We start from the raw sequence: 25,542 nt of genomic DNA on the forward strand, positions 1-25,542 counted from the left end.
TCCTCTCACTTGTTGTATCACGTTGTATAAGGAAAACTAGCTGTTAGTAGTTCAGTTGAACAGAACAGCTCTTTGCTGTTCTATATTATGCTACCAGGGCACTACAAATATGTAGAAATGTGTTTTGGTTTTTTTTAAAAAAAAAAAAGAAAATATTTTTGTGAGTAGAATCACTGTCAGCACTTTGGTTCTGGGAAAATAAGTTCATTTTTGACTCTGTTCTTTTGCAATTTTAAAATCTACTCATATTGACCATTCCAATTTCGCATCATTATCTTAAATAGAAGAACTGCATGTTTGGAGCAAAACAAATACTCTTATTAAAATATTTTAATGAAGATTACAGATTATCCAAAGAACTTTCAGTCAGCCAAATTAAGAAAATATTTTTGTATGTTCTGGGATACTTTATATCAGTGGTACTACAGATGCATTCCAAAAATATGTTGTACTTATGCTGGCATTACTTCATAATGTTAATTCAGGACACCTAGTTGCTTCTGTGTCTGACACAGTACTTTTCCTAATAAGAGACCCCAAGGTGAGAGGAGGATGTAAAAACCCCCATGCTTCTGAAGTACTGGTTGCCAAAACCGACCTTTCGTTACACTCTGTTATTTACTACAGGTGACAAATGTGGCAGATCTGATGGATTCAGTGTTTGAAACTGAAACAATTAACCACTTCTTAAGTCTAAATAATATTTCTAAGCTAAGCAGACAGTCCAAGTGACATGACTTTTTTAAAAAGTATTTTTCAAATTTTTCTGGGAAGACAAGAAAACTGTATTAAGATTACCTACCTTGAATTCATGAGTCCTTAGACGTATGCATATAAGAAACCCCACTTATTTTTATCAACTACTTAATTGGCTGGAAGTGCTCCACAGCTATCTGACTGTAAAATACGACAGTAATTCTAAAAGCCATGCTCAAGCATAATTTACCTGAAAGAAAAACTGAAAACCAAGTAGTAAAATAGATGTTTCTTGTAACACACAAAATAGCTCAAGACTTTAGATTAAATGGAGTCTTGAAGGGAAATGAAGTAAACTAGTCTCCAAACTTCCTTCACTTTTGTGCTTTCTACTAAAAGTATCTCCAAACTTTACTTGGTTAAGACCTCGAAAAGTCAGGTATACTGGATTAAGGATTATCTAAAGAGGATATTACTCTGTTCTATTTTCATACTAAAAAATTATTAAAGACTTTAAAAAAACTTTTATGAATATTAGGCCAACGATTTCTAGAATGGACTGGTATTTCCACAAATGTTCATGTAACATTATACAAATTTGTAATAGTGGGGAGGAATGAATGCTGCATGTTCCAGCACATACTAAATTCCTGCTCAAAAACACTTTGTATTTTTGATGGGTTTACAAAACAAGTTAAGTTATTCAGTAGGTCATGAACATACAACATATTTGCAAGTTCCAGTTTGTAGAGCAAATAGAAGTCAGTATTTTAAAGGATTAAAGTTTAGTAAGAAAAAAATGTAATTCGTTGCTATATTAAGGTATGAATAGCATGTATTGCTTTAGAAAGGATGCGAAGCATGTATTATCCATGTGAACATTCTCAGTAACATGATGGCAGGACAACTAATTCCTTGTAAGCAGCATTTGTCAATAAAGGTTAGTCTATTAGTTGCCATACATTACTTGCAGAGCCAAGGGACCGGAGATCCTTCATGTATCCTTGCCATTTTCTCCATAGGTTTGCTGTTCTGGTGTTTCCTAAACTGCTTACTCAGAACTTACTCATATTTTACAATGGACTCCTGGAGGCTGGAGTTCTCACTCTTCAAAGAAAAAAAATATTAACCTTGCACTTCAAGCATTTGACTTGATTGTGCTGTACAGGTCTTACATTTATTGAAAGCTGAGTGAGGATACTCAAGTTTGGTTTCCACACTGTTAAACTATGTGCTGGTTTAACATCACGTACATGACATCTAACAAACTGAAGGAGTAGCTTTTGCATTTAAATGCTGCATTAAAAGCAATACTACCAGCAAATAAAATGAGCATGTTTGGACAGTACTTATCCTTTATCAACCTAAAAGCTATTGCAACTTTTGGTATCTGTTCTTTCTAGGAACAAATTAATTTTTCTTCTACCTTCTCTGTATGATCCTCCACTCGTTTCTACACATCTGCTGCTTTTCAGAAGTAAGACACCACATTACTTGTACTGCAATATAACATGTACTGTGACACAAGGCAGGCATATTCTTATACAGTAATTTACAGCCCTATCTGAAGAGCAACAAAATAATGGAATATTTCATCTGCCAGTAAAGCTTCTTTATATCATACCATTTGCACTGCAAACATACGAAGTCTTCATCCTAGAAAGAAGACTGGGTTCATTGACTAAGGACCTAATCTTATGAACTGCCAACAACCATACTGAAAGGAGAGTTGAAGTCTGATTTTTATCTAAAGTGAGGCACTAAACCAATGAGCTGTAGATAAAGGCTTTATTTTTTTCCAAGGTAAAGCAGGTAAACTCAAAAAATAATTTAGTCCAGTGGGTAGTTTTTCTCTAAGTATCAGGAACAGCCTACTCCTTATTGAAAGGGCTATAGGAATAGCCATTTAAAAGATGTTGATTCAAAGCCATCAAAAAGGGAGGAAACGCCCTTTGCTTTGTTTCACTCTAATCACATTTGTAACTGCTTGTTGCCATTTTTCTGTGGCAAATAAGGATATAGGTTACTGATACAAAACCCAGGAACAACAGCTCTCTCTGAGCTACAGAAAGCTTCTTTCTTCAGATGTTGGTTGCACAGGGATGCTAACACAGAGCAACTGCAGCAAAAATATTTTTTAAAAAAACGTAATTCCTCTGGCTGTTGACCTTCATGCTCCAACATCAGAGGCTGTAGCTGGGTATCTGTAGCAATACAGTTTGTTGTCTGCACCACCACTCAATAGCAACTGATAAGAGAAAAAGAAAACTGTGATTAATATCAGAACTAAACAAAATACCTACACATACCTCCCTACCTCTGATTTTCTTTCCTTTGAAGACATAAACAGAAGTAATGAACTGTTAATGCATGACTAAAACCCAGAATCAAGAAGGAAGAAGCCTTGTCTCTTAACCCCCTCCTAAAATTAGTAGCAAAGTTTTTACAGGGAAATTTCTAAAGCTTTTCCTGCCTTTTACTAAGAACAGGAGCCACACTGAGAATCTTGAACACTAACAAAATGGGGTTTTTCCCATTTTATACATGTGCATATATACCACTACGATAGCAGAACAGCTTGCTCTAGAGAATTATACAGTTCCTCCTTCTACACGTTCTGCCATGCCCCAGCTGTCAGTTCATGCTGCTGCTTTAGTCGCCGTGGCAGCAAATGGTACCTTGGAACATGTATTTTCTCACCGAGGCATGGTGCTGTTCTCATGTCTCTCCTTGTTTGAGTATCAGTGTAACACATCCACTTCATGCTACAGAGCTTGAACTCTCATCCTACTCTTTTGCACAGTAGCATGGGGAAGTGCTGCAGTGCATATGGCAATAACACCTTCTCTTTTACCCAGTATCAACCACAGCACGCCTAAAACTTCCTGTTCTATTCTATCTTTAAGCAAAAAGGAAAAAACAAGTCTATGACTGCTTTTAGCCCTCTTCCTAACCACTCTGCATATAAATTGAGTAACTTGCTCTTCAGATTCTTACCCCTGCTTCTGCCCAGTCCACACACAAAACCTTGTCTTCATGAGCAGCCAAGTCATACAGAGGAGCTTTGCAGCTGGTAAAACACAGGTATTTACAATCACACATTTGAAGTTACATCAGCAATCACAGAAAACAAAATTGCTCCCTGGAAGAAATACTATCACAATGCCATGAAACAGATCTGGTCTAGCAATACTTTCAGAGAATACATATATCTACCATCTGTGATGTTTTCTCTGCTTTCTCCAGAGCTAGTTACATCAGTTTTAACCTCCCATATATCCCCAAAGAGAAATGCAGCAATATTTTTCACCTGCATACAAGCTACCTTGGGACTGAAATCTAGTCAAACTGCTTTTTAGGAACAGTTTATTATATAGTTTCCTTCTTTCATATGTGGATGCTGCTTGACTGTGTGTGTCTTCCAGAAAGGTCATTTATGCCTTCTGAATGCAAACTATTTAATTGCTTGGAAATTTCTAACGAAAGGTCTGAAAAGAGTATCAAATAAAACTTTACATTGTTAGGCTCATTCCTTGAAAAAAAACCAACATATTTTGTTCCTTAAAATAGAGGAATGGTTAGTAGACCTTCTGCTGTTCCTAATCCCAGTAGCAATGTTATGGTTGCTGCATTCTGCTGTTAATGCCATGTAAGTTCCCATGCTGGAATGCCATACAGGTCTCTCAGATGTTAAGCCACAGGTTCTCTGGTAGACTACAAGTATTTTTCTTCCTTTCGTTATATGCTTGACTCCTAAAACCTAGAGGATTTTCACAAACGCCACAGGAGTCTCCAATCAATGTCTCGGACTGCTTTTGCCATTTGATGAGGTTAACTGACCCTGTAAGCTTACATGCCTTTCAACAGTGAAGAACACATTTATTTTACCTTCTTGTGTCCCAGAGCTTCACAATGTTGTCCAGGGAACCAGAGATCAGCTGATGCTCATGGGTAGGTGACCACTTCACAGATGTCACCCAGCCTGTATGAGATGTCAGAGACAGGAGAACCAAGGAGCCATCTGAACAGAAAAGGAGGGGAAAAAAAAGACATCAGTAGATGCCAGCTGAAACCAGTGCTTTTAAGATGCATGTAAAATCCAGTGAGAAAAGCAGTCAGCAACATATTTGTGTTCAAGGCAAGTGTTTCTCCCACCCGTAATTCTAACTTCAAAAATCAAAATGAACTTTAAAGAAAGCAAAGTCGGCGGGAAGGAGGGAAACAACCGAACCAAAATTCAAAATGCATTTTTTTTGTCTCTAAACTCTCTTTTCAAAGATTTTTGGATAAAGGCAAAGAAAAAACATTGCTTTTTGCTTTAACATAGAAGAAGGTAATACCATTAAACTCTGGATTAGATTTACAGAAGCTGAACAAGTAAACATGCCTATGAAATAAATCTGGCAGGCTCAAAGTTATTCGCAATCCTGTCAGACATGGCACCTTAATGATTGTCTGACGAACTTCGGTGTAAAAATGTTCAGGCCTGCAACTGCACAGTTGAACATTCATTAGCAAGTTTGGGGGTGGGGGGGGGGGAAGGGAAAAACCTAAAATGAGTCAGTTTTCTAAATTATTAGATGAGAAACCAAAAGAAGTCTTGCACCAGATTATGGAAAATAGACATAATCTTTGTATTTAATAAAAGGCCTCAGATGGCTTGTTTCAAGCAGAGGGACCAGAAAACAGTTTGTGAGATGTCTCCCAACAGGGAGAAGTTCTGATTTTGAAAAAACAACTCTGATAACACACATGTTTTAGCTCACCTTTGCTGCGAGGATCCCATAGTCTAATATGTCTGTCAGTGCTCCCGGACGCGAGGCGTCGACACAGTGGTGAGTAGGAGACAGAATTAAACACTTTGTTTCCTGTCTGTCAGAAAGAAAATAGTAACTAAGAGAGGATCTACTATTTTTGCACAACTTTTTTATTTGAGCTGGACCTTAGCTGAACCTACAGGCAAAGAATAGTGATCTCACCAAAGTTGATTTGAGATCTCCAGTCTCAGCATCCCAGAGTTTAATGGTGTGGTCCCATGACGCACTGCAGATTTCTTCAGCATCTGACCACAGCACAGAGGAGATGGCTTCTGTGTGACCAGAGAGGGTTGCCAGGGGAGTCTAGAATTTAAAGGTGAGAAGAAATTCGGTTGAATATTGTCAACAAATAAAAACATGTGTCTGATCAGCCTCAGACCTTTCACCAGAAGTTTTCATATAGTTTCTTTTAAGAAAGAGAAGTTATTTTGTGTGGCCACACTTTGAAAAGAAAATCCTGGACAAACCTGGAGCTCATCTTACCCTTGTTAGTCCCAACTGTTCAGTTTTCTGCTTCTTCCGTGGTCTGTTAGCTGCTTCTTCCATTTCATCCTCTTCATCTGTAGGTACTGTGACAGAAGACAGTCAGACTTGATCTAGAGGCTTTTGAATTGCATTTCTGTAGAAGCAATTAAGCAAACCTCCACACTTAACAGTACCTAACCTCTCTATGAGGCATGAATATTTTAACCTTACACCTCTGATCAGACCAGTATTACCTACATTTTGAGTGCAAGGAAAATGAATACAAATTAAGTTATATTCTCCAGATCACCCAATTTAAAATGAAGTACCAACAAATTTTAAGACCATCCTTACTCATGGAAAATCCCGACAGTAATTCAGGTGTGTGATAAAACACTAAGATTCTTTTAGATACAATACCTACTCCCAAACTGAAAGAATATGACTTGTAACAGTGAAAGAAAACCTTCAGACCAAATGAAATTAGTCTATGTTTCTAGAAATAACCTGGTCAACTTACTGTCCTCCCATGTTATGGTGTCAATAACAGAACAGGAAAACGGACAAACTTTTGATTTGTAAGGAGTCTGTCCACAAACCTGTGTATTTATATAAATCCGTTAAAAACAAATGAAAGAGATAAAGTACTGGCTTCTGAACAAAATAAACATCAGCAGGCAGTTGATAACCATACTTTAAATTAAGTATGGTCTTTGTTACCAACCAAAAGATTAACTTAATACAGTGATGGATAGCTGTGATTTTGCGAGAAAAAAAAAAAGCTCTATCTTGCTTTCAATATTACAGATCCAAATTTTCTTAAAGAAAAAGCATTCAGATATCCAGGTCGTCGTTAAGTAGAGTTTTTTAAAGACAGCCAAGATGCCAGCTTACACTTATCTTACCTGCAGACCAGATCTTTAACATCTTATCCCAAGATCCACTGCAAAACTGTATGAACAGAAACATTTTGTTAGAAGTTCTTTCAGACAGACCTCATAAGACATTCTAAGTACACTTCCTGCTTGAAAAATTAACCAATGGGTTATAACACATGAAGAACAGTGCTAGGCTCCTCAAAAAAAAAAAGTTTGGTATAGATCAAATTATTCTTTTTCCTTTCTTTGCAGGAAAAAAAAATCTACAAAATATCTCTTTATTTCCTTCCTCATCAAAAGATTTTATTTTAACCTGTCTGATATTAAGCCAAGCTGGGAGGGATGACTCCACCTTTGGGGCATGATTGCTTTTATCTGTTGAATTCCTGCATAAAGGGAAAGGACCTCTTAACACCACCTGCTTTTTCTTACTATCATTCTGGAATTTTTTTTTCCCCACCAAAACTACTGTGAAAATTTAGGCCAAATTTGAAAATAGTTTATTATAACACAAAATTCATATGCATTAAAAGCAAAATCTACTTAAAAGTAAGCATTCAACTTCATTCAAGTCAACAGCAATGGTATAATGGTTTGTGCTATCTGAAGTCACTTTCAGCTTTTTGTGATATTAGAGGTTAACTGCATCGCGTTGTTTGAAAAGATGGCCTAGTGTTGATGTAGCACTCCTAATCCTTGATAACCAGAATTTATAACAAGACTGGAAATTTAACAGTGTGTTCAATCCTAATAACATGATGACTAGCATCTATGCAGGGAAAAAAAGATGATTTTTGAAATATGGGCTGCTAACATCCCAAAAGACAAAGATTTCTTTTCAGAAGTCACTCACTTTAGTTCTCGTGCAATCAACAGCTACGGAATCTACACTCCCAGCGTGTCCCCTGCAGCAATGAAGGGCTTTCACTTTGTTTTTCTCCACGTTCCACTCCCACAGCAGGATAGTCTGGTCCATAGAAGCACTGAGTAATAGGCATGATAAACTATCTGAGGAAGAAAAAAGTCATGCTTGCACCCCACTCAGCTTTCCAAAGTCTTGATAATAATCATTCTAGTCAAAGAAACAGCAGACAGATAGAAACCCACACGTATCTCAGTTTACATCATGTTACCCTGCAAGTACAATTAATACAAAAATATATATTAATATGGATAATGAAGGCTACAAGGTGGATAGACAATGTACATATTAAACTAAGTATATTCATTACTGTTAAAGGACACTTCTGCTTGCACCATTACTTCACTTCTAACACCGCTAACAGAGATTGAAATAACTGTTAGATTATTAAATATTCATCATTGAGGAATGCTGACATTTCTCCCCCAATAAATCAAACTATTGCTACTCTGCTAATAAAAATACTGACCTTGCTTCACCCATGCCACGTCCTTCACTACTTCTGTATGCCCAGCTATTGTCATGATGGATTTTCCTTCCAAAGACCAGATTCGAGCAGTCTGATCGTAGCAGCCAGTTAATATCCTACAAGGTACAGAATTTGAAACGTTCTTGTCTTTAAAACCAACAGTGTTTTTATAAAAAAAAGCTTCAACCAGAAACTTACAAAAACATTAGCATAGTAACTGGTTATCTGAAACAAATTCAAAGTACAGCTACTTTGTGCAGAAAAAAATTGAGTTTGAGAAAGTAAAAGATCCTTTTGTTACAGAGTAAAGTTTCATTAAAGCCTACAATTATAAAGCTAGGAGTACAGGACAAAAAGAAAAGCAACGAGAGTACCACATATTCTGGTAGGTGAGACTTCAGATTGCTTACATCATTTACAATAAAAGATAATTTGTTGTTCCTGGTATGTTACTACAGAATGTCAAAGCATTTTCAAACCATTATTAATATAGCAACATTTCTGAGTTAATTGGAAAGTTTATGTTAAATTACAGAAGAAAAGGACAATTATAGTTGGGGGTTTTTTTAAAGAAAAGCTCTACATAAAGGTACACTGTTATATTTGTTGCTAGTGAGTATCACATTTGAAGTCAAGGGTTTAAGCTAAAAAAAGAGATAAGGAAACCTTAGTGTCCTTTAAGAGAAAGGATAGTAAACAGCATTTGTATTATGGATTTGTATTACCAGTATCTCATGTTCAGTGACCCTGGCTGTTTTCTACTTGTGCTAAAGTCACTGTCAGCATAGAACAGAGGTGATAAAACAGAACTGCTTACAAAAGCAAGTAGCTGACTGACTTGATGGGGTAAAAAAAAAAAAACAAACCATAAACCAAAAACAGAGCAAAGAGAAAAAAAAAATATTAAAGAGACATAATACCACTTCATTTGATACCACAGAGTCATCTGCACACAACAGGAATAAGCAAGACAAAATTTAGAACTGGCTTAGGGATGTACCATTCTTCAGTGGCTTGAACAGAACTGATCCAGTCATCGTGGAAGATGCATTCCTCTGGCTGAGGGGCCATGTATTTCTCCACATACTCTATTTCCACCACTTCTTCCTGAGCTCACAGACAAAACACTTATTTAGTGTGGTTTTATTTTTTTTAATTGATAACAGTAATATTTAACTGTGGTGTAGTGCAAATATACAAGTTTTTTGGGCAAAGATCTTGGTATGCAAGTCCTTTGCCACATTAGTGGAATTAAAGAATTTAGAAAAAAAGCGTCTGAATTATACTGCTTTCCATATTTTTATCAAACTCCTATTAATAGCAAGCTGGAAGCAAAAGCAAGTCATTTCACTCTTCTCACGTTTTCTTCTGTATTTACCCGTATAAAACTGGTGTCTAAAATACTTCACAGAGTGAAGTGTAGTTAGTATTTCTAGAGTAATGCTAACCTCCTCCATTATTCCCCAATGTAACTACTAAGAGTAGGAGACAAAAATAGATTAATGATGAACTGAGTAAGACAAGAATTTCCCCTCTGAACTGTATACAGGCAATAGATTGGATAACGATGTTCCGTGCACTGCTCAGTCCCATACTCCCTAACCACTTTGAGTTCAGAATGGATTTACACATACAGGCAATTCTCCTGGCAAAGTCAGAAAAGAAATAAAACTGAGCAAGGAAATCTACCTAGTCAGGATGACAGTGTAACACCTAAATCAGATTGAAGCAAACTAAGTCTGTTGTACTATCCAAGATGGGGAGAAATTGAGTATGACATACCGTGGAGATATTTTCCATTTCCATGTGTGTGATGAGTGGCATACGCAAGAACTGGCCATTGATAAGGAAGTCAAATTCCACATATTTGTGATCAGCTGAAACAAATTAGGAAAAATCCATATTCAAGTGTCACTGTTTATTTGATACCATGAAGAAAAGCATCATTCTGTGGCCAGTTCAGGAGAATGGGGCCAGCAAAAGGTTAAAAAAGACAAGAAACTAAAAAAACCTCAACAAAACAGCCATTTCCTTCTCCCAGTTAGAAGTGGGCAGCCCATGAATTCCACAGGATTATGTGAGTTAAGAGGGAAGGAAAATTTGCCGTTGGGGTTCAAAGAGTCACACTTGCCTCTTATTGTTAACGCGTTCTTTTCTAAATAATTTTCTCTGTAGGTACATCTAATTAAACCCCAGCAGTGCTTCATCACTGTTCTGTATGGAGCTCGCCACTGCTAGCCCACCTCTTCATCATCACCAGTCCGAGCCCTGTATCTGAGGCAGCAACAGGAAAATTCTAAGAGTTTTTGGTTCGTATTTCTCCCTCTGTAATGGCATAGTTGACAAAGTCCCCATGTTTCAACAAGAGCATTGCACGGTGCACTAATTTTTGTCTTCAAGGTTGGTTGCAATTTCATGGGTTAATAGCAGTTTACAGAAGAAGTCTCAGTAGGTTAAGATACAATTAGTCTAGTTTCTTATGGAAAATGGGATTTTTCAACATTGCACAGGTGTCTTTCCCCTGAAAATCTTTCAAGTCCGTCAGGCCCATTTCAGCTAGCATGGAGAGAATGGTTGAGCTCTTCTCCTAGGCCTTCAAAAACACACCTTTGGTTTCATTAGCTCTTTTGCCAGGTTTTGGGGAGCCCTTCCATTCCCATCTGCTGGAGCAGCTCAGTCTGCCTTTGGAGCAATTCTTCCAGCACTGCCCACCAGCACTCGTACCAGCTGAGTTTCAGATCAAGTCCAGCGTGCCTTACTCTGGACGGCCAGACCGCAACAGCAGGGCAGGGCTGGCTCAGGGTGAAGCCCCATCTCCCTGAGGGGTCCGTGCGTTCCACGGAGCTGCCTCTGACTTTGACAGCGCGTTTCTCTGGCCGGGCCGGCCCCGAGCTGTCCTGCTTGTGACACGGCGTGCTGCACCCGGTGGAGCTCGGCCATTGCCTGGGCCCGTCTCGCCCGGCGCACGCCGCGGCAGGGCAGCCTGTCGCATAGCCCGTGCCCCGCCATCAGAAACACGGGGGCGAGGCGGATCGCGCCGCCCCCGGGCGGAGGGGCTCGGAAGGAAAAGCGACCGCGCGAGAGCGGCGCCGGCGCCGGCCTGGGGCCGCTCGGAGCTCCGGCTCGGGAGAAGCGGCCGCCCGCCGCGGCACCTACCGTTGCTGGCCGCCAGCAGCTTGTTGATGAGGTGGCTGAGGTCGGCGGTCTCGGAGGCCGCGGGCACCGAGAAGGGCACATCCTCCACGGCGTACCTGCGGGCACACAGCACCGTTACCGACCCCGCGCGAGGCTCTCCTCGCTCCCTTCGCACCGGCGCGGGCGGATGCCTCCTCACCTGCTGTTCTCGGTGCGGAACCGCGCCGTGAGCTGCGCCGTGAGCTGCGCCATGCTGCCGCCTCTGCCGTCCGCCTCGCCCCCGACCACGTGCCGCGATTAGCCGCGCCCGCCCGCGGGGCGCCGCCGCGCCGGAGCCCTTCCCCGCGGCCCGGCCCGCTGCCGCTGCCGAGCCCGCGGCGCCACGCGGCGCGTTGCCGTGGAGACCACAAGGCCCAGCACACCGCGCGCGGCCCGCCCGCCAGCTGCGGCTCCCGAGAGGCCGCGCGCCGCCGCCTTCCCGGCGCCCCCGGCCTCGGGGCGGGCGCGGCGGCGGCGCGCGTGCGCTGAGGGGCGGGCTCCATGGCTGCGCCTGCGGGAGCCGAGAAGAGGTTGCGTTCGCTCCGTCCGGGGCTCTCCGCCGCTCGCCGCGGGGCTGGCGGCGGCTGGGCCGCGTCGCGCCGCGCTGTGCTGCTCCGGGGCGGCGGGCAGGGCCTGCGCTGGCGTCCCCTTCGCCCCGGGGCTGTGGCGCGAAGGGGTGTGACCGGGGGCGTGGGTGAGGGGCGGAGGAGGAGATGCTGCCGGTTCCCCTCGGGGCTGGGAGTGGGGGGCGCTTTCCGTTGGGCACTGGCGGGCCCGTGCGCCACTGGGAGGGGGGGGGGGGTGCCGTGCCCGCCGCTGACCCGAGGGCGGCCGGGCGGCGCGGTGCGGGACACCCGCGGTACCGGCTTTGCCGCCTCGGCGGTGAGGGGTTCCCCGTGTGGGGCCGCGGTGTTGCCGGAGCCGGCGAGCTGCTGAGGGACTGTCCTCTGCTCATGGTGTCTTCTTGGCGTAACTTGGCTTGTGTTTCTTTGCATGTGAAGTGACGCATAAACCGATAAACTAAGAGCAATAAACCCGACATGCAGCGGACTCTAAAAGAAGCTGTAAGTGAATTTGCTTCTTAGCTTGGGTGAGTACCTGCTGTGCGCTTGGTTCGGATGTCTTTTTCCCGTCTTTTTGACTCTGGCCTCTTGGGGAGCAGCTGGGCTTCCCCTGTGCGGTGACATGGGTTGGGGCGATTTGTTGGAGCGGGCAGGTGTTGAGTGTTGATGTTTTGTGGGACTCTGAAGTCTCATCTGTTTCTAAAGCTTACTTAAAAGATCTGACACTGGTTTGTCAATGTAATTGATGCAGGTGCATCTTCCAGATACTTGTGCTAGCTACACAAAAGTGGCTTACTTGAGAAAATTTTTAAGTAGGAGTCCTCAGATCTTCTGTGTGTTCTTAGTGCTATCTGCCTGCCCTTCCATGACAGAGATGGGCTAAATCTCCAACCTGGTACAAGTTAATACAAAGCTAATTGTAACTCGTTTACTTGAGGGTATCACTATACCCTAATTTCCTGCCTGTTATGTTTTACTGTGATTTGTGCCCTTCATAGTGGTGGTAGACAAATGTCATCAGAGGTAGCTTTTTTAGAAAGAGTATTAAATTGTTGTAAGATAGGCAATTATCTTAAATCTTTTTGTAAAACCTCTGCAACGTTTCATGGAAAGCCCAAAAAAGATTAGTTGGTGAGGCATTCAACTGTATGTAATTCCTGCCAGGAAGTATAAGTTAAAACCAGAATGGGGAATGGGAATATCGTTATCAGAAGTGCTGAAAACCTGAACTTGGGTAGTCAAGCTTTGATTTACATTTTGGTTTTGGTTTTTTTTTTTTCTTAGTGGGTATGCATTGAAGACTTGAAGCTTGAAAAATGTAAGAATTCTCTCCTTTCTGCCCTGACAGAGTAGTCCTAGGTAGAATGTGCTTGTTATCACAATAAACTTAGCCGTTTTTCACAGTTCAAGTTTCTTCTCATGACTAAAATCTTGCAGTGTGACTCAGTGTTAAAATAATTAGCTCTGGGATTTTGAAAGGCAGAACTTTGCGTTGGGATCTGGCTGCATGTTGCCTTCACAAGGAGGCCTCGTAACTGAGGGAAGGTGGAAGCAAGAATTCATACGAGGCCTTAAAATTATGTCAGTCTAGAACTGGTATATTTTTAGGGAACACTGCTTATAGTTGATAGATATAGGTTTTACCATAGAATTAAGGGCTGGAGACAAGAATATAACAGAAATCTAATACCCTGCCTTAAGACAGGGTGGAAATGTGACTGGTCAGTAACAGGATTTTAAAGCAATGCTAGTTTGACTTTTCTGTTAGTGTCTTTAAAAGTTTATTTATTAAGAATCAGTATGTGGGCTTCTGAATCAGAGAGGAGATTGCAACTGTCATGAGAAAGGTTCATCTCAGAGTGGGCATTGAAATCCTATTCTTGTTGAGAGTACCTGATGTTGTACAAGTTGTGTCTGTGGATGACGATCAGTGAGAACCTGGTGTTGGCTCTGACAGCTGTGTTATCACAGGAGTTCTTGATGGCTAAGTAAATCGAGAGCTGACTGCCTTTTGTGTTTTGCTAAATGGCCTTGAACTGTCAATGTGTTTATCTTTGGAACTGAACCTCTGATGATAACATGTGGGCTAGATTGCAGTGCGTAATGTTTGCTCTCTTGAAGATCCTGTCTGTAAGACCCTGCATAAAATGCTTGTGGTGATTATCGTGTTTGCCTGTGCTAGCAGTTTCTGTAGCTGCTTGCTCTGTTTGTAGAGTTAAACCAAGGATATCAATGGCCATAGATTTCCTTTTATTTTGAGCAAAGTGCTTCCCGAGTGGAGGCAGCGTGAAGGAAGCAGTCCTACAACGTTAAAGTGTGCTAACCCTTGAGTTGGAAACAGTCTTGGAGTGGTGGACTTCATGGAGAGCAGCCTGTAGAGTGGTTTGGGTGGAGCTGCATTAAGGCTAAAGCTGAGGCATGGAAAGCTGCCTGATGTGTACACTGAGGACACAACTGTTGGTCCTGTTTAATGCTAACATTAAACTGACACATTTCTCCTTCAACCTCGTTGAATGTGAGACACAGCAATGTTACATTGGAAATTTCTGTGGCGCTTATGTAAGGTGTTTATGGCAAGAAGAGATACTTGGATTCTATTTACTCATTCAGGTCAAAATATTCATATGTATATATATATGTATGCAGGATTTATCTGTCTTGTTTGGGAAATTTGCTAGCAGTATTTATACAACTATAAAATTTCTTAATTATGTATGTACTCGTAAGTATCCATAAAAGTATATATTTTGTCTTAATATCTTTTTTGTTTGAGGTTGCACAGCACTTAGGTTAATGAAACCTGGATGATTAAACCATGAAGTTCATTGTCCAGGATGGTGTGTGTGCCAATGGTTTACCTGAGTTAGAAGAGTGATTAGACAGTGTCACAGGGCAAAAATGTACCAAGGGCATTTTCTTAAACACAAAGATAAAACTTCAGCTATTTCTGGGCTGCTTGTAAGAGGAAGCTGGATAAATATCACTGTATATTTACCCTGCTGCTGTCATTTTTTCCCTAAGCTTTATTATTAACCAGTGTTAGATACAGGATATTGGGCTACTTGTGCGGTTGGTCCATCGCCATACAGCTATCTTTGTGTTCTGTAGTCGGGTTCCAGCACGCTCAGGGTACGTGCCATCGGTATCTCTGGAACAAATTTCTTCAGTTTATCTCAAAACTAAATGTGCTGCTTTGGCAAAACTGACATATTTTCTTTAGCTATTTTAACTGAGGGGAAATGGTTGAGTGATGATGAAATCTAGTTTTCTGTCTTTTTTTCATTTGCTGCTAAAATGCTTCAGATGTTTTAACTGAAATATCTCATAATTGTTCTCAGATCCAAAGCTACAAAATATTTGGTAAACGTGAGGTAACTTCATTTGGAACTTGGTTTGGAGTGTCATCACTTGAAAATTGAGTGGAAAAATAAATCTGCTTTAGATTAAAGTATTTAGTATATTGAGCATATGAGCAGCTTAACTTCACAATGTTGTTTGTATCAGCAGGATGCTTTATTCAGCTTCAAAAGCCAAGGAAATGTGGATTTACTTTGCCAGTGGTCCTTTACATCTTTGCAAGGCAAAATAAATTTGTGCTGCCAGGGTTGTACAGTTCTTTTCAAGTGACTCTCTTGCCTTTTACATTCTCCTTGCTAAAGCTGTAAACAGTCAAAATATCACAGCCAGGAAGGTCCATCTCAAGGAATTTACTATGTGTTGTGTTAAAGAAGATAAAGCTGGTGGGAGTAGTGCTAATGTAACGATGCCTAGCTTTAAATACTGAAGGGAAAAATCCTGAAATCTTCTCCCCCTCCCCCCCGGCCCCGAACTGCAGAAATTAAGTTTTCTTCTATTCAGTTTGGCGTATTATGTGTGTAGTCTAGCATATATGTACCCTAGTAACGTAGGGGCCAAGTTAATTTGTCATTTTGTCTCATTGCTTATCAATATTTGGGAATGGTCACTGATTTAAAGAGTGTACTGTCTGGGTGAAAGCCTTATCCTGTGGATGTGGCAATTCACCTTCCAATATTCTGTTTGCTTGAAGGTTTATAGTGGGCAGCTGAGCTCCTTGAAGTACTTTCCTTTGGGATAGGAGGTAGATCTCTGAAGTGCCAGGAGCTCTGTCTTTTTGTCTTTCATCACGTGCTTAATGCCAAATTTTGGTTTGGATATCTGGTGGCTTTCCTGCCCAAAGCTTACTGCTGTAGATTAACAATAGTTTGTTTTGTTTTTTTTTTTTCATTTATATGTTGTTTTATAACCCTTTCGAAGAAATGTAATTTCCTTCAAGATGACTGCATGACAGAGTTGGGTAATGCAAATCCTGTCTGTTGGTTATGGAGGTAGTATTAAGTGTTCTCTAGATGTGTATGGTTGTTAGTTGAGTGCTTGTGGACCTATTTAGATGAAAATCGTGAGAGTGTGTATGTGTTTTGTATCTGTCTGTGCAATGACAAGTCAAGCAAATGATCTTATACAGGAGGCTAAACTATACTCCTGGAGCAACACATTGAAATTTTTCTGCAGTGAGCAATAAAATGATAGAGGCAAGGATTTCTTGAGGGCTTTGCTGTTAGCTTGCAACAGCATTAGAACTTGTAAGACTAGTAAGACCAAAAAAAATCCAGCAGCATTGTCTTGGTTGAGGCTAAAGTACAGAAATCTGAAAAAAACTTTTATAACTTTTTCAGATCGTCTTGTAACGGAGGAAAATGGAGCTGACCGTGATGTTGCTATGGAAGGATCTAATGATTTGTTCATAGGCAACTGTAATAGTACAGAAGAGTCAGAAAGAAATGATCAGGTTTTTCAGGTGAGGTACGAATGTCCTGTCTCTGTAGATTTCTTGCCTTTATAGTAATACATGGTCTGTTGAACAAAAGTTCCTTCCCGTGGATTCTTGTGCCATTCAGTTTTGAACTGATGAATATCCAGATGTTACATGTAATGACAACCTTTAGTAATTATGTGAATAGATCCTGTTACATTGCTGAGAAGTATATGTATCAAAAAAATTGTTTAATAAAAGAATACTTGATGACATGCCTTGGAGTTAGGGCGGATTCAGAACACTTGAAATCAAGTCAAATTGCTTAGTGACCAAATGTGGCAATTAAGAATTCAGGGACACAGGACATCTGTGTGGGTATTGGGGTAGGGGAGTCTTTAGTGTATTTATTATCGAATTTATCAAATATTGCCAGATATTCTTGGTCAGAGATATTTCTGTGCATAAATGTTCTTCTGCAGATGACTTCAGCTGACATAAGATATCATCCAGTTAGTGATTTAGTAGTGTGTTTATGGTCTCTGCACAATGTCTTTAACACAACTAGTGCCATTTAGTTACTGCTACTTTTCTGGTGCAGTTTATAGTAGACAGTTTCAGCACAGAAGATTTGAACCTGCAGGTTTTTTGAGAAGATTATTTGGCCCAGATCTGACATTAATATAATATTTAGAAACCTTTTTCCTCACTGTTTAGATTTATAATTTATGAGTTTTTGTAGCAGAAACATCAGGGCTGTTTGTGCGATTGCTGCAAGAGATAAAACAAATTGCATTCCTTCTTGCGTTGGCCAAATGACAGCCTGACATGATATTTTACACAAGGGCTGTCTATTTTCTGTTATTTTTACATTTTTTAATATTTGTGTTGTTAGAGTTTCAACAAGACATTTGTGCTTAAACATTTAAAAGTCATGAAAATGGGATGTGCTCTAAGACCTCGATTCTGCAAGCTTGGTCAGAATGAGCTCTGAGTACCTATTTTTTGAGACTTGCAAAATCTGATTCTTGGTCTTGAGTCAGTGGGTTTGTGTTGCTTGTTTTTCTTGTGTGGTAAAGAACTAAGAAAGTGTATAGAGATTTTTGTCTTCGTAGCTCAATGCATGTATGTAAAGGCCAAGTGGAATAGTATCTAGGAAATTGAATCAAGTTGATGGATGTTTTACAGTTTTGTTCTTAGTATAAGTTCTCTCAGTTTCTGGGTAGACTTGAGATGTTACAGAGTGATGAGTGGTTTTGGGGAACAGATTTTGGGCACAAGGGATTTTCTTTCCTCTTATTAGAGAGAGTTGTTCTGGGAAGCGGAAATATGAATACATTTTCAGCATGGAAATGGAAAACAAAAATAGAATTCTTAGTGTTATCTAATAGCTTCTTGATCAGAAGGACAAGAGCTTTCTCTGAGTATACAATACAGCACCCTGGTTTTAAATGGTTTTGTTTTGGTTTTTTTTTTAAATAGAAATTGCTGCTCAAGATTAAAGTATATTTTACTGGTTTTCTTCTGTGAAAGCATCTGACCTGCATGGATTCCAGGGATCCACTGTTTGGACAGAGTGACTCTCCTGCAGCCTTGCCCATTGCAGTACGCCTCTCGGGCACTTCATCGGCTGCGCCTGTGCGGCCACCCCAGCCGCAGCCTCACTCTGCAGAGGAGTTCCACCTGGCAGACCAAACTGGGCAGCCTCTCTGCGAGCTGCAGCCCCTAGGCGGGCCCGGTGCACCAATGGTGAGTGTGTCTGAAACAGGGCAGGTGGTATATTCACAGACGAGGGAGCTCTTTGAAGAACTTTTATCTGGTGCAAGGTGAAACTTTTCAGTGGTTCAGTTCATGCTCCGGTTGCCCTTCCTCAAGTAGGCAAATCCTGTCTCCAACCATTACTAATTTTATTAAACAACAACTTATGTCTGTCCCTAGAGGTCAGTTTCTTAGGAGTAAAGGCCAACATTTTTATAAGTTGTGATTATATAAGTTTTATAAGTTATTATATTGTTTTATAAGTTGTGAGGAAGGCCACGAAGATGATCCGAGGGCTGGAACACCTCTGCTATGAAGACAGGCTGAGAGAGTTGGGGCTGTTCAGCCTGGAGAAGAGAAGGCTCTGCGGTGATCTTATTGCAGCCTTCCAGTACTTAAAGGGGGCCTACAGGAAAGCTGGAGAGGGACTTTTTACAAGGGCATGTAATGATAGGACAAGGGGCAATGGCTTTAAACTGAAAGAGGGAAGATTTAGATTAGATATAAGGAAGAAATTTTTCACTCAGAGGGTGGTGAGGCAGTGGAACAGTTTGCCCAGAGAAGTTGTGGATGCCCCATCCCTGGAAGTGTTCAAGGCCAGGTTGGATGAGTCTTTGGGCAACCTGGTGTAGTGGAGGGTGTCCCTGCCCATGGCAGGGGGTTGGAACTAGATGATCTTTGAGGTCCCTTCCAACCCAAACCATTCTATGATTCTGTGATTAATTCTGCTAGTCCATGAATGAGGTTACAGTGAATCCAGCTATGAATGGCTTTCAGGTTTTTGATAGCTTTAATACAGTGTTGTAAGTTTCAAAGAAACATGTAATTCATTGTGGAATTCCATAAGGTGTTCTTTTTCCTCATCTTTAATCAGTTAAAGGGCTATTTTAAAAGGACAATAATTTTAAGAAATTTGCAGTAAATAGGCAGTTTCCTTATTACGTGAAATCAAGTTAGTTTCCAGGCCCTAATTCCAACCAAAATTAATTTCCTGTTCTGGTAATAATGCAGTCGTGCTGCATGATGATCACCATATAAACTAGTGCCATTCAAGCTTTTGTGTGATTGCCTTACAGATGATTGTTGCCAGCCAGTCAGAAAATGGACAAGTGCTGCATGTCATTCCTTCTGCCCAGCCAGGAATGGCCCAAGTGATTATTCCTCAAGGTCAGCTTCTAGATGTGACCAGCACACAGGGTGAGTTTAAGCTGTGGGCCTTGAGGATGTGTGTTCCTGTGACTAAGCATATCCTGCATGGTCTCTTTTTAAGCACCTTGTGTTTCCTTTCTTTAGTCAGTTATAAGACAAAAGTACATACTTACTGAATCTGCTTTCTGATTATGAATCTGGCACCCCACACACCATGTTTTCTGTTGGAGAAAAGCCTTATGAAATTGGAGCTATGATGCTCACGTTAGATATGTGGCGAATAAGTTGACGTATCAAGCACAAAGCTGCTGCTTGCCTTATTTACCATTAATAAGGATGTTTGTGGCAAGTCAGACAGCTGTACTGTCAGTTTCAAATCTTCACTGTTTACTTCATTTTGAGTGAAGTGGTTAGTTCATGCAATGCAGATAGAAGAATTAATGTTCTTCTGGTCTGTTCCAGAGATCACTGGTGTTGATGCATCTTTTGGGAAGCCAGGAATGAAGTAGCTAGGTAGAAGCTCAGTTCCCAATGGAGAAAGTGAGGTGTAACTTTCACTTAATTTCTGAGTTTTTTCCCTCAGTATGTTAATTGTTGCATTTTAAATATGTGGTGAGATGCACAACTAGAAGTGGGAATTTTAGGCTTTTCTCTAGAAAAGGGACATACTGAAATCTGAAAGCATTGATTATTTATCTGCAAGCCTTGCTGGGTAGCAAAATGCTGTGTACTAGTTTACAGTCACAGAATAAGACTGAGAAGTAGGTTGTCACATTTTGTTGAACTCTGAGATATTTTTTAGAACTGTTTTTGCATTTTCTGTATAAAATTCTCAATCTGAGCAAATTCTTAAAATGTGAGTGCTAGTTAAGTGCTTCTGTGGAATGACAGCTCAAAGGTAAGTCTAGAGTCCTGATGCTGGGTAGATAGAAAAACTATGTGGTATTCAAGTCATCATCCAGCCTTTTTCACTTACGGTTGGAATAGGGTTTTATGACCTTGCATCGAAAGGCTTAATCCTACTGTAACGCTCATCCTTCCCTCCCTCTCTACCTGCTCTTGCAGGGGTAAAAACCAGCACTTGGTTACAGTGTAGACTTATGTGACTTTAAGCTGACTGTGAGCCTTCAGTTACTAAAGAATTGCTGCTAATTTTTGTAGACAGTAAGTTGCAATGCTGAGTAGTGTTTTTGTAATTCCCATTTTTCATTCTACGTGGGGCTCCCTGTTTGCAAATAGCTCAATTTCACAATACTTGAATACATATTCTGCAACTACAGGGGTTTTTTTTGTGGCTTGTTTTTGCTTTCTTTTCTCTATAGATTTACTGTGTAAAAGGCTTGGTAGTTATTTGATGTTTAAAAGGTGGTAAGGAAGACTTTGTCAGTAGTTTACTATGGAAATTAAAGGGGAAGGAGAATGGACTGTCAGCCCTTGAGTTTCACTTGCCTGCGGGTGTTGATAATGCCTGAAATGACACAGGCTTCAGAGTGGGCCTTAGTGTCTTAAGGACACATCTGTGTAGAAGGAACCAGTGCTTTGAGCCAGAGTGGTGTTACTCTGAGGTGCACACTTAAGAGTCTTCTGGCACAATCTTTCTAGTGGAGTGATTTCTGTACTGAGACAATAGCTTATCACTCTCTCTAGGGGTGGGGGAAAGAAGCTTTCATAGTTGAAGGGCAAAAAATCCAGCATCTAAAGAGATCTCCTTTTTCTTTATGTTGAGACCAAAGTATCAAATGTCTGCTTTCACAGTTTTCTGTTATGTTTTTGTTTAACTATACACACAGGCTTCAGTCTAACAGTATTTTTTGACTTATGGATTGCTCTCTGTTATCAAGAAAGGTGAAAACATTTGTTCTAACAGCACATCAGATTCAATTAAAGAGACTTGCTTTTTTCTTGTTTAGGTGTTCTTTTCTAAATACAAAACAGGATTGAAATCTCCTTTTTTCTTATTCTAAAAGCAACCAGTGCATGATTTGCAGCTGACCAAAATAGTCATGCAATCCTATATGGATTTGTGGAAATGTATAAAGCAGAGTAATTTACAAGTTTTTCTGGTTACTTGATTTGTTGTGGAAAGATTCACTAGCAGTAGCATGGTTACCAAAGTCCTTGAGTACAAACAACCTTACCAAGTGTATCTTCTTTGTATGTGTGCCTAGAGTTTGAGTACTGATTCACAACTGTTAAACTACTTGATCATCTAGAAATCTTCTCATATGTCAAAATGCTTACTTTTCCAACACACAAAGTTTAATCATCACTTGTAATTGTCTTGTTCTGAGTTCAGTAATTAAGCAGGAGGATGTTTGTATTTTTGCAGATGTTTCGGAAGAGAAGTGTCATGATGGGAACTTGCAGACTGTGGCGGTGGCTGCTATAGCAGACAGTGCAAGCAGTTACATTCTACATCCTCAGGCATCTCTCACCGTGTCGAAAAAAACAACCACCAGGTAGGTTAGGAGTTAAAAGAAAGAACAATCACTTTGATCCACTGTTAGTACTGCCTTTTTTTCTTGCAGTTTGTTTTTGCAATGGTTATCACAAAATTACCGTAGAATAGAGGTTATGAACCCTTATTATTAGTGAATGATGGGCAGCTGACTTTGTTTGCAGGCTGCTTTTGTCTGTGCCAGAGCAGTGGAAAAAGCAATTAGAGTACCTGTATTCCAGAGACAGTTGGATATATTCTGACCAGAGCCATAGGTGGTTGTTTAAAGTAGCACAGTGCAAATTACGGAAAGTACTCCAAATAAGCACTGATACTGCCAACCAAGAGTTCAAAGTGATCCAGTGAAGGAACTGCAGGGAAAGTTGAAGTTTGAGGGAGCAGAGTTTCTTGTATATTAAAACCTATAATCTTCCCACAAGAAAGGTTGATGGTAGAGATTAATTTTTGAGATGGAGATTTCAATAGCTGACATTAACAGGGAGAGCCTAATCTTTGTTCTCTGGATAACTTCTTCAGCTTCCTTTGATAAAATATGAGAAAGTAGCTCCTAATGGTGTATTTCAGTGGAACATGTAGGGAAGCAGATTGGTTAGCAAAGTTTCTGAAGTTAAAGTAGTTATGTTTTTCTTCTCTTGATATCAACTTGATTCTGCCCCTGTGCTAAGTGATGCCTGCTATTTTAATTCCTGAATACACTAGGATTCTTTTTAGCTTAAAAAAAAAAAAAAAACAAAACAAAACCAACCAACCAAACAAAAAAAGCCCTAAACCTGACATATTTGTGGACTGCACACTGGCTTTGCATTGGTTTATGGTCTTTTGAAATCAAGACATGGAAGAGATTAGAATAGTCTCACAATGATATATTCAAGAAACATTTAAAGTTAAGAGAAACCATGTGTGAATGGATTTTGTGAATACAGTCTGTATGTGTTAGAAAAGTAATCCTGGAAAGGAGATGTATTTATATGGACAGGAGATGGTGCATTTGCGTTTTGCAGTAATAAACACGGAGTAAGCGTTGTTTCTGCCCAGGATTTAGGGAATGGAGAAACTAGATACTTACTTAAAATAGTTATTGGAGCTGTTTTTTCAATAATTTAAAGTATACTAAAATGTGCAGCATTTAACAAGTGTTTGATACTAGTTTTAATCTTTAGCATTCTAACATCTGTCTGTGTAAGAAATTGTCAAGACAGTCAACTCATCTATTTCACCATGTTTTGTCTATTGTTTGTCTACTGTCAAGCAACAGTATACTGAATACTGAATGTTCAGAGGTCTCCTTGAATGTAGAAAACCGTGGTTTTTTTAGATACTTATATTTACTGTGAATTATTTAACAATGAAATAGAATATGAGGAAAATGAACCCCAGGTTTCTAAGGCAAGTTGATACTGTAGTTTGGTCATATGCTGTAGAGTTGTACATAATGCATTGATTTGATATGTTACCTGTAGTTTAGACTAAATTGTTGCTTTCCTGGATGTCTGTATAGATTTTTACTTTTTTTTATTTATTATTTTTCAGGGTGGTAGAAGATCCCTTTCCCATCTCTCTCCAGCCATTGCCGCCAAATACACCTGCATGGGCGCGCCGTCTCAGGAACTGCGAGGTAGGCTGCAAAGAATTCTGACTTGATGTTTTATCATCTATATCTAAGATATTGATCCTATTCCATGAAAGTAATAAAGTTCATAGTTGTGGAAGTTGTGTTCAAGCTTCCTGGTATTATGAAATGGTGCTGGTACTAGCTGTCACTAGTAGCACATTTAAACTCATGAAATGCTATGGAATCCCTTCCTTTTTTGGCAATGCTGGAATAACTGACCATCAACAGCTCCTGAAGTGAAAAATGTGCTTTTGAAATCATGATGCTGTACAGTGCTGGGAAAAGGCACTGATGCACACTGTATGCTGTGTTAGAGTTCACTGTTGAACTACGGTGCAAGCTCTACTGTCTTCTGCTGAGCAAACTGGTTTGTGTTGCCCGTACTGATCCATTAATTAAAGAATGAAATTGCTTTTGTATGGCCTAAGTCTGCAACTGTTCTTATTGGTTTGTGTTGTCGCTTAGAAATCAAAATCCGTGTGACTTGCAAGGGTCAAATCTGGGATTTAACAGAGCACCTTGATGTCAGTGTTTTACTAAGGATTTTTTTTAGGTGTTCTCATAGATATGATTTTTAATATTTTTTTTACTACTGTAGTTACCTGTGCTTGTTTTCTCTTTTGTTAAAAAATGCTGTCTTTATTCCCTGTGATGGCTTTTGACCTAAACAGAACTCCCTTGTTTGAATAGTGTTAGATGTCTGCAAAACTGTCCTGATGACTGGGTTATCAACTGCTAGAATGCGTCATAAATCACCTAAAAGGAAGGGAGGGGAGACGGGAAGATCTTGAGAGATCACCTGCCCCTTCCTCCTGCTACATATCTCTTCCTGATAGATATTTATTTTTACTTTCTCTTTTTAAAAACTCATACACTCTCTAGCTGCTTCACCTCTTTAAATATCTGTACCATTTGAAGTTTTTCCTGTTGGCTTGGCCACTGATAACTGGAAATTGCAGTTGCAGGGACTTAGAAATGGAATTTCTTTCTGTATCCACTTAGAAATAATTTTAAATTAACTAAATATATTAATCTGTTCCTCTTTTTGTTATATGCCTTTATTTCATATAATTGGTATTGTCCACTATTAATCAATGTAAACATTGAGGTCAGAAAATAAGTAACACTAATTCCTCCATGGTGGAGATACTGTTTTCACAGAATAAATGAGTCACTTAATTCAAATGGCAAATTAGTTGTTAAAGTCCAGTAAGATGTATAACCCCTGATACTGTTTTTAGCACTATGTGGCACATGCTTTTCTGTCTTAACATTGGTGTGGTTTATCTGAATCATTTATTATTGAATAATCGAGAAGCTCAATATGAGCCGGCAATGTGCTCTTGCGGCCCAGAAGGCCAACCGCGTCCTGGGCTGCATCAAGAGGAGCGTGGCCAGTAGGTCGAGAGAGGTGATTCTTCCCCTCTACTCTGCCCTCGTGAGACCTCACCTGGAGTACTGCGTCCAGTTCTGGAGCCCCCAACATAAGAAGGACATGGACCAGTTGGAGAGGGTCCAGAGGAGGGCCACGAAGATGATAAGAGGGCTGGAGCACCTTTCCTATGAGGACAGGCTGAAAGAGTTGGGGCTGTTCATCCTGCAGAAGAGGAGGCTCCGGGGTGACCTTATAGCGGTCTTCCAGTACCTCAAGGGGGCCTACAGGAAAGATGGGGAGAGGCTGTTCAGGAGGGCCTGTTGTGATAGGACAAGGGGTAATGGTTTTAAAATAGAGGGAGGTAGATTCAGATTGGATATTAGGAAAAAATTTTTTACCATGAGAGTTGTAGAACACTGGAACAGGTTGCCCAGA

At 40.3% G+C, this 25,542-nt stretch overlaps 2 protein-coding genes across 4 annotated transcripts in view; one reads left to right on the forward strand and one right to left on the reverse strand.

Moving 5' to 3' along the window:
• Positions 1–2,024: 2,024 nt before the first annotated feature.
• Positions 2,025–11,634, reverse strand: WDR12 (WD repeat domain 12). The gene is made up of 13 exons (XM_086615461.1): positions 11,582–11,634; positions 11,404–11,498; positions 10,030–10,124; positions 9,248–9,354; positions 8,248–8,363; positions 7,710–7,864; positions 6,884–6,929; positions 5,997–6,082; positions 5,676–5,816; positions 5,463–5,568; positions 4,585–4,717; positions 3,694–3,766; positions 2,025–2,944 (listed from the first exon to the last, which is right to left on the reverse strand). The coding sequence occupies exons 1-13, from the start codon at positions 11,632–11,634 to the stop codon at positions 2,867–2,869; spliced, it is 1,284 nt and encodes a 427-aa protein (XP_086471587.1). The 3' UTR covers positions 2,025–2,866.
• Positions 11,635–12,374: 740 nt separating this feature from the next.
• CARF (calcium responsive transcription factor) overlaps positions 12,375–25,542 on the forward strand; it is a 44,742-nt gene continuing 31,574 nt past the window's right edge. For all 3 annotated transcript variants that reach the window (XM_086615534.1, XM_086615533.1, XM_086615535.1), the window contains exons 1-6: positions 12,375–12,511; positions 16,679–16,800; positions 18,289–18,504; positions 19,590–19,710; positions 21,992–22,121; positions 23,651–23,735. In XM_086615534.1, the coding sequence (XP_086471660.1) occupies positions 16,723–16,800; positions 18,289–18,504; positions 19,590–19,710; positions 21,992–22,121; positions 23,651–23,735 (630 nt within the window). In that variant the 5' untranslated portion in view covers positions 12,375–12,511; positions 16,679–16,722. The remainder of the gene's footprint in view (positions 12,512–16,678; positions 16,801–18,288; positions 18,505–19,589; positions 19,711–21,991; positions 22,122–23,650; positions 23,736–25,542) is intronic.

Source organism: Tauraco erythrolophus, chromosome 8 (assembly GCF_009769465.1).
Source record: "Tauraco erythrolophus isolate bTauEry1 chromosome 8, bTauEry1.pri, whole genome shotgun sequence".
NCBI classification, from domain to species: Eukaryota; Metazoa; Chordata; class Aves; order Musophagiformes; family Musophagidae; genus Tauraco; species Tauraco erythrolophus.